Source organism: Drosophila eugracilis, unplaced genomic scaffold, assembly GCF_018153835.1.
Source record: "Drosophila eugracilis isolate 14026-0451.02 unplaced genomic scaffold, ASM1815383v1 contig_1765, whole genome shotgun sequence".
Classification (NCBI taxonomy): domain Eukaryota; kingdom Metazoa; phylum Arthropoda; class Insecta; order Diptera; family Drosophilidae; genus Drosophila; species Drosophila eugracilis.
Genome location: NW_024572605.1, coordinates 232,483 through 241,806, shown reverse-complemented (window position 1 = coordinate 241,806; position 9,324 = coordinate 232,483). Strand labels below are relative to the sequence as shown.

Sequence of the window (9,324 nt, the reverse complement as noted above, 5' to 3'; positions counted from 1 at the left end):
CTTATCTGTCCAGGCAGTTTTAATTTAATAGTGTACTTTGGAGTGGTATCAGCATTTAGGGCGGGAGGAAACTCAGTCTGGACTTCTCTGGCATAGCTCATCGCAAGCAGGGAGGAGAGTGGAGTAATATGGCAATTTAGGAGTTCCCTAAGGCTACCAAGTAGCTACCTCTGAATAGACTATCATATGAGGTCGATTCTGACAGAGCCAAAAATACCGAAACGAATCGAAAAATGTCCTGTATCTGCCAATTCTATGCGCCCGGCGAGGACACAAACAGAGATCTAGTGACGGTTCCTCTGCCTACCTCTGATGACATTTCCTCATCCCAAAACCCAACAGCTGAGTAAGTGATCTTTGGGTTATCACATCGTAGACTCGCTCTGTTCTTCAATTTATAGTGCCGACGAATCGTTGGAGTCCACTGCTCTCAAGACAGGAGTGTCGGCCTCAGATCTGTCCGACTGCCGGGCAGAGAATTGGATCCTTACGAAGAAGTTGCGAGAGTACGAGGTAACCATTGAGAATCTGGAGCAGCTGGTTACCACCATTGTTGAGAAACAGCATCAAATCTTGACCGAAATGTTCCACTTGCGCAAGGAGAACCGAGAGCTGCAGTCCGAGTGCCATCTTCAACGTGAGTACCACTCCATGGAGAGGAACGCACTGATGAGGGAGCTGCATGATGCTCAGACCCGAAGATTCCTCTTGGTCAGTATGCAATCTCCCTCAGAAACATTCGTGATACATTTTCCAAAAGCAGGGATGCAGATCGAATGAAAGTAAAGGCAGTTTGAGTTGTACACCGACAGAGCCGCCTATTAAATCAGCATCTTCTAATGAAGACTGTGATGAGACCGAGACGAGTGAGTCTGAAGACGAGGATTTAGGAAAAGACGGGAGTGACGCGTCTTCGGATGAGGAAGACCAAGACTCAGCACCAAGTTCAGGTCAAAATTCCGGAAGCACATCTCCGTCTTTAACGGACTTATCATGTGACACCGATTCGGATGACAACAGATCCAGTGATTACAGAAGCCGTAGGGATAGCCCCCTCAGTGATAGCGACACAGACTGACCACTAGCACCTCTTCCAATTCCTTAATGTATATTTTATATGAGGAAATACATTGTAAACTTTAAAACCTATTCCTGAGCGGGGAAACTGCTTTAACTTTCCATCTATCGCATTAAGTAATCAGACCAAAAACGTGACAATCGCACAAAACAAACCAACAATAAATTTGGCATGACGTGACGGTAGCAGTCTGTCAAACAGACATGGCTGTGCAAGGAACAAACGCATCAAATGAGAAAAATGAAGAAAACCTGTGCCAAGTATTTGCATATCAAATCGCTAAAGGGCTGTGAAAAAGCTTGGCTGGAGTGCTCTCCAGGTTGATGCCACACAAATATGATTGAATGGCTGGCAAATATATGGTCGGCAGATAGGGGGAGTATTTAAATTACTGGCAAAACCGTGTTAAGTGTTTATCTATCGAAAAAGGAGAAGGCGGAACCCACCAGCAAGCCCTTTTATAGCTCCTGGCTTTATTTTACTTGGTACTTGGCCCCAAACAATGCGGCAAGAGAAGCGAGAATGTGTGCTTGTATGCCCCGCCATTTATCAAGCTGCAAAGTTTTTAGCACAAATGAGTCGTGGCAAGGCAGCTCAGCCAAGGTCCCGGCCACCCGTTTGCCACCAGGATTAATGAGTCTCGTGTGCTTCTGCTGGTGCCTGTCCTATTCTACATCCTTGAAACCCGCCTCACAACACGTACCAATAATCCATCATCAGCCCTCTCCAAGTGGCAACTTGTGGAAGCTTTTGGCTTGTTCTCCAGATCGCTTATCTGGGTCTGGGCCGAGGTTCTTGGATACCATATATGGGCTGTGATAACAACTGAAGCTGTGATATGCCATCAATGACACTCATAAGCTGCCTGTTTCAAGGAAGCAGTCTGAAGAGAGCCTTAGATTGGCCCTAACAAAAGGGGAATAACAATGCAGCGGGTCTTTGGTGGCCAGCAATTATTAATGACCAACCGCCTCGACTCTATGCATATCGAGTCAAGAGCTGTTTGCAATATCATTTATCAGGCGAGAATTTTGTTCAGAAACTTGTTGCGCACAAAAAAGATTTTCGTGTACACGTGAGAATGGCAACGGATACCTCTGCACCTCAGACAGCTACCGAGAACTACCGCGGCACAAATGGCTCGGATAAGAGATGTGAAACCGAACAAGCCTTGAAAGAAAAGCGCGTACTTGCGGCAGAAGTGTATTAATATGCGATGCCGGGTTGGCAGCCTAAACGCTGGGCAAATCGCATCAAGAAAGGTGAGGCCCCTCGCACCGACTCGGCAACAAGTAGCTCCAAATTGCATGTGACTGAGCATAGGAACTCTCCGCTATGAGCTCTGGGGTAAGAGATTAATGGACTTCTGTTCCAGGCTACAACATTGCATTCTACTGGAGGTCTTGTTGGGAACAGACACATGACATCCGAGTGCTGCTAAGTGGTTGTTCGCTTGGCTTTGTGAATGACTAATATGCCCCATGCGTGAAAGGTACGAGACCATGCCAAAATAATTTGGTGGAAGGACAATCCGCAATCGGCAATCCGCCTGACATTATGCGATAAAAAACCGTATTTTCTGGATCAACGCCTACCTATTTACTCAACCGTGTAAATACACAAAACATCCGCAGAAAAACTGCAAAACGTATTCGCGTGTTCTAAGCAATTTCAAACCAATAATCGTCGGGTGTCTTTTAAATTAAGTAACCAGAGCCATGCAAGCCCAATATTGGGCCATATTGACATGCCTGTCAATACAGCGGCGATGTGTGTGATGGGAGGAGGCAAGGACTTTTTTTTGTTTTTGCATTAACTAATCTAAAATTAAAATCATTTTTCCACTCAGCCCACAGGAACTGAGGCCTAGGGACGAGAGAACGAACGAATGATACATGGCGATTGATGAACGACTGCCGAACAGAAGTCCCGACATACGCTACCATTTTGAGGTGGAGGCCAATGGGTACTCCTGTTTATGCTTTAATGAGAATGACAAACCAGCGGAGCGCAGAAACACATGATTAACAAATACTGGAAGACTCCTTGATCCTGGGCCCCTATATCTATAAGGGCAGGGGCGCTTTTCTACCCCAAATAAACAGTTTGATTTTAATCAATGAACCGCAAAGCCATATTCCTGAAAACGCTATCCAATGAAGCCAGACAGTAGAGTGTTCTCTCTGTGAATCGTAAGCCTTTTTCCGTTTATGCTGCGCCTCTCATTAAATTCATTTCGAATTTGGTTAGACACGGCAACTATGCAGCCGCCTTCAGCTGCAACTTTCTCCCTTGGGGTAACTGCCGAAAAGGAGAACTTTTCACTTAGTATAGAACACAAATACATACTCCCGTTTAGGGCTTCCTAGGGTTTCTCATGCATATTTATGCCACTTAATTTCTCCGTTAGCCGACTGAATGAAATCGAAGAGTATTTATTTCGGCGAATGAGTAAGCACAGCCCTGTGTTTGATTTCATTTCAAGGGCCTGAACCCCTTTCCTTGTCGTAATTAGAAGACCCCGGGCTTGTATTTTTACCTTTGTGCCCCATGCATATTTATGAGTATGGATTTAATAAACAATTCTGTGTATCTGTCTGATTATAGTTACTGCGAGGTCTGCGTATATAAAACGTAACAATTTTGTTGCCACAGAAGCACCAATTAACTGCAGCCAACTAAAGGCCGGGGAATAAAACGTTCCCTTATATATTTCGGAAAACGAGCCAAAGAAATGGCTACTTCTAATCGTTGCCACATGGGGCAAACACTTGTATGCCCCGACTAGACTTCGTAGCCCAACTGCAGCCTCCGAAAGTTAACAAGGAGAGCATACGATAAAGCGAATATTGAATCATACTGATTTGAGGGAGAAAACGATTTTCTAAATTGGGGAAAATAATATAGCGCGCAGCGAGGTGAACGAGAGTCGTGGAAAGTGCAACATGTGTTGCACCCAGAGTACCGGTGCGATTACGATCGTTATCACCAAATCAGCGGCAGGGGTTAATAGAGCTGTACACAACAGGGCGTGGAGGAGGCGAATGGAGTTAACGATCGATGCCAGCGAGGCAGCACACATGGCCTCTACTTTGGCCTCGCAGCCTCCAGCCATCGGTCTCCATCGGGCCCAGATGCAGCTGCGGTGGAGTTGGCCACATTATTTGCAGATCTCGCACCTTGGCTACCAGCGTGGCCAGCGAGTGGAAACGGCCAAGCCGCTCCGACCAGCCTGCACTTGACCACACTTATCCATCTTCTCTGAAAAATGTTGTGATAAAACTAGCGATCGGCAAGCAGGAAGATCGAAATCGCCGTTTGATCGCCTATTCGCTGTGCCATACTTCGATTATGGTTAAGTAGACAGCAAGCTACTTAACCCCCAGCTAAAGCGGTTGACTTTGACGATCAGCTCTTGCTGGAAGGAAGGTGGCAGGGGGCAAGGAGAGGGAGAGCCCACTGCGGATTATCTTGTTTTGGCGGGGCGTCATTTTTTAGTAAATTACTTTAATAGTATAAACATAATCATTTGTACTGCGGCTGCTGCTCAGCAAGGCAGCCAAGTACATGGCACCATTCAAGCGCGAGCTGGATGCTCACATTTCCCATCGGGGAGAGGGGCGGGCTTGGTTGTAATTTCATTCTAGTTACGAAGCTGTGATCGGTCGGATCACAGTTATCTGGCTAACAGTGAAAAATTGAAAATGGTACACACGCGAGGAGTGGGCCTGTGCTCGATGATGTCTGATGAGTCTAAAAAAATATTTAGAACTAAAAAATCGATGCGCTGAATAAAAACGTGTTTCCTAAACATCATCATCAATTTGTCCTATTCCATGGGACTTTTCCGCTTTCTCCCTGCGAGTTCAAAAGGTGAATTAAATTAAGCTGGAAGCTGCGATCCACAAATTCGAGAACTCAAAACGCAGCTGTCAATGTTTCTCCCTCTTTAACAAAAAGGTGTCCCTGGCAAGGACCTCATTTAAATTTTTAATCAATCTTATTTGCATACGCCGCAGCCCCATGTGTGTATACATATATCGCTTACCTGAGCACACAATATCGGCAGACAAGGATACGCGAGGATCGTCCGAAAGGGGATTAATTCAAGCAGCTGGATGCTGTGTTCCCTCGGAAAGGGTTGAAGCCCTCTCTGCGTCTTCCTCAAGCCGAAAATCATTTCGCGTAAAATTCGGTTTTCATAGGGAATAAAAAATGCACACAAATTTAAATAAAACAGCAAGTAAAGTGTTGCATAAAAGAAGAGAAACGAGCGAGGGAAAAGCGCGAAAACCACGAAAATATCTGCATAATTTATTGAAATTTCGTGCCACAGACAAAGGAGTCGAAACGGTACAAAAACCAAGAGCCAGGCACCCTAGTCCGAAATTGCAAGAAATGTGTTTCTATTTTCCCGCTGCTCGCTGCTCGGCGGTGCTCCATTCCGCATTATCCTTTCTGGCTTGTGTGCATTTATTTTTCATTTGCATGAATTTTTCATTGTTTTCCCAGACACGAAAGGAGCTGCCGCTAGGATGCACTTAACGCTCCATGGGATCAAGGACAAACACGCGATATTTGTCAGCGGGAAATCAGCTTGCAAATCGAGCTAAAATAAGTTGGGTTCTCGGTTCTATAAAGACATCCATCCTTTGAGTAAGCTCCGGAGGAGCATAGGTAAATATTTTTCGTTCTAATGTAGCAAAATCCATAACATTTTCTACTAGACTCCGACGTTTTTGTGGGAGAAGTGTAAACAGATTTCCACGCAATTTGTTGTCACTTGACGGACAGGCTTCTAAAGGGAAACTGCATTTAACAAGATAGATATTAGAACTAATCAAATTAGTTTAGGTGTATAATGCTGTACTAGAATATATTCCACGAATACAGAACAATGGCCAACTGCTTTCTTATTATTGAGGAACGAGCTCTCTCGATTCCCGCAAGGCCATCAGCCATTTTCCACGAATTTGGGGGTGAAGATACTTAGATTTAATCGAAAGCTAAATCCTTTACACGAGTGTGTCCATATCCTAACAACAACAATGGGAACGCATGCCCACCCACCACTGCATTGGGCTAGGAGAGGGTGGCCGCCCGGGTTGGTGGTGGTGCGCGGTGGTGGTATCTTTGGCGTCGGTGGTTGCTAAATGCAATTTATCATAAAAAGCAAGAGATAGAAGCTAGAAGCTTGAAATTGAAGCAGACGACCCCTTCGAGGAAGGGGGTGCACTAAGAGTCAAAGTTCGTTGGAAACAGAGGGGTGGCGAGGGCAGACATAGCAAACATGGCACACATAAAAACACCCACACACAGCTCATCTAATAAGACGCATTTAGCGTCTGTCAGTCTCGAGTGTGGAACGGAGGGCAGCCGAGAAGAAAGCAAATAGGAAAAGTTATGGAGCTGTAATAAATTGGATTAGTTCGAGAAGCGCCGCCATTTTGTCTTCCACGCTGAAATTTATAAGCACACACATACAGCAGGAGTGGGTGGGGGAGGGGGAGCGGGAGACCTTAACTACACATTTTGCAGGCCGCACGCTGTTTTTCATTTGGAAGGGATTAGCAGGGGCTTCAGGGGGACAAGGGGCAATAACAGGAGTGCGGGAGGAAGGAGGGCCCTTGAGAGCGCCACTTTCATTGAAGTACTCACTGAGGGACTGAAGAACTGAGGGACTGGGCCACCGCCATCTATCTGGCTGTAGGCTACGTGCCAAATCAAAATCAGATTCCCATTACTTTTTCCTCAACTCGCTCGAATTGCACTTGAATTTGCATATGAAAGCGATTCCGTTTTTCCTTTGTCCTGCCTAATATTTGGCACCTTCACATTTTTGTTTTTTAAATGATTCAATTCTGCGTTTTCGCTTTCAGATTATCTGTCATGTGAAATGCTTTCCCCTCGGCAGCATCCGACCTCGGCTTTCCCGCTCTCCCGCTTTCCTGATTCATCAATTGAATTCAGATATGCAAATTTTCCACCTCTTTTCAATCCTATCCACGCCGATAATATTTCTTTGAGCAGCTGCCTTAAATAGAGCTCATATTTTTCTATTACCATATGAGCTATTCATTTTGCCGCAGGCAATGAAGTGAATCATAAGTTTTTTGGCTTGTTCTTGACTGTTTATAAGTTTTGATTTTGGAATTATGCATTTTAAACTGAAGAAAAATATAAAGTATTGGGTAACTATAGGAGTTACCTTTACTGCTAATTAAATTGAGTAGAAAACCCTATAGGAAGTTACCTTAACATTCTGAAAATGACTTGCTTTAATGTGATAGATAAGTGGAAGCTTTCAAAACTAATATTGTTTTAACTCATCTATAGTTAGAGCATCACTGTAAGTGTCTTCTTGAACTGAAACTTAATTTGTAATTTACATCAGTCGGAGAAAGCCGAAACCCCTTGCGACGGCTATATTACTTATCCCCAGCCCGTTCCTGCCCGCTGGCTGTTAATTTATTTAACGGCCGAGCTTCTGAGGCCGCGCTTACCCCACATATCAAAGCTTCGTTTGCCATCAAATGGATTTCATTTTGAAATCCAATAACTGCCAAAAGGAAACATTCTCCAGCCAGGACAACCCTTTTAGTCACTATCTACCCGTGGCAGCGTGGTGTATATATCGTAAAATGAAACATTTTCGGAGTACATAATGTAAGATGCTGTGTATGTGTGTGTGTGTAATCGTATACAGACACTGTGTATTTCGCACTTTACGCAATTTTTCCCCGCCAGCGCGAAAAGGGTTGAAAGTGCGTATGGACTTGGAAGGACAAACACCCCAACAGCAAGCACACGCACACGCTCTGCGGCGTTGCCAGACTGTCATCACGGGCATCCCGCCTTCATCGTTCCCTAGCACCGCCGTCCGTCCTGAAACCCTTTCTTTGACGGACTTCGCTCGGTGTTGGCGGCGGCCATTATTATTTTACTTTCCCGCTCTTTCACTCGCTCCGGACCCCCACTCCCCCGAGGCTTGAGTCCGCAGCCTCGGCATCCCCTTCGTTTTCTTCGACGTTTTCGTAATTTTCTTAAAAATATTTTGGCAGTAAACTTTCTAGATTTAAGCCCTTCCTTCCCCTCAACTCCCAAGGACCCGGCAAACCATTCCGGAGGTTTTGTGGTTTGCACGGCTTTACGGCAGCTCCCACCAAACCCTTCCGCTGCTCCACTCACCTCCTCCTTCTGCCCACAACTGCGACCAGGGAACTCGCGTTTTAATCTCATTTTATGAAATGAAAATTTTTCAATTTTTCGACAAGAGATAAACTTTTTCTACTTGAATGCGTAATTACTCGGCTTTCGAATGAAAATGCTGTGAATTTTCGTCGGGTTCTTTGCTGACTTTTGTTGGTCACCATTGCCGCTGGTGATGCGAAGCTGAGCTGCCGCCCCTGCTGCGGTAAGCGTCGTCGTTGCCGCCGCCGTTGCCGTTGCCACTGTATCCGCTAGCGCTGATTTCCATAATGGCGGACGATAGAGGCATAACTGTTAAGATTATTAAAACGAGCACAAGCTGAAGTACAGGCTGACTTATGATGTGGTCAGTTGGCCGCTCATTATCACGTTGATGAAAGGGGTCACCGGGGGCAGGAGCATTAAAAGCAGTGGCTTGTATACAGAAAATCCCTTTCCCATGGTATAAAAGATCGGAAAAGCGAAATAAAATATATTCACAGTTAGAAATGTAGTAGCGAAAGTAATGGCAATCTAAAAAATTTTTCAAGCACCCTGTGCCTCTATATGCAGCCGCATGTGGATAAAAACCCAAAAAAAAGAAGGAAAAGCCGAGCAAAACGGAAAACAAAAAGTCTGAAGATGGTGAAAAAGTTTTCCCTAACTTTGTTTTTGCTTAATGAGCAAACATCCATACACACGTTTCGCCAGAAAACGCATTAAAAAATGCGTTAAGGGCGCGTTGCCAAGGGCCCAGAAGAACAAATATTAATTTCTTGGCGTAAGCGGCCTACGACCACACACACAAGACTCACAGACATGCATTCTCCAAAAAAAATCAAGTATATTTAAAAATGTTTCGGATTTTGGGGAGTTCGAAGGACTCCAGATAGTCTAGTCAGGGGTTGATTCGAATGATGCCCTGCACTTTTTGGAAGTGTCGAGTCTCTCGACTATCCATTGCCATATAAAGTTAAAGGGAAAAGCTACTGTATTTCCCGGACTAGATAACTCGGTTTACATTCTCCTTAACTGCACTCCCTCTTTCTTGATTAAAT

The 9,324-nt window shown here is 45.0% G+C and overlaps 1 protein-coding gene across 1 annotated transcript; it reads left to right on the top strand.

Moving 5' to 3' along the window:
* The first annotated feature begins 207 nt into the window (after window positions 1-207).
* On the top strand, window positions 208-1,149 carry LOC108107239 (suppressor protein SRP40). Its single transcript, XM_017214657.2, has 3 exons — window positions 208-346; window positions 402-711; window positions 764-1,149. The coding sequence occupies exons 1-3, from the start codon at window positions 234-236 to the stop codon at window positions 1,076-1,078; spliced, it is 738 nt and encodes a 245-aa protein (XP_017070146.2). The 5' UTR covers window positions 208-233; the 3' UTR covers window positions 1,079-1,149.
* The last annotated feature ends 8,175 nt before the right edge of the window (window positions 1,150-9,324 follow it).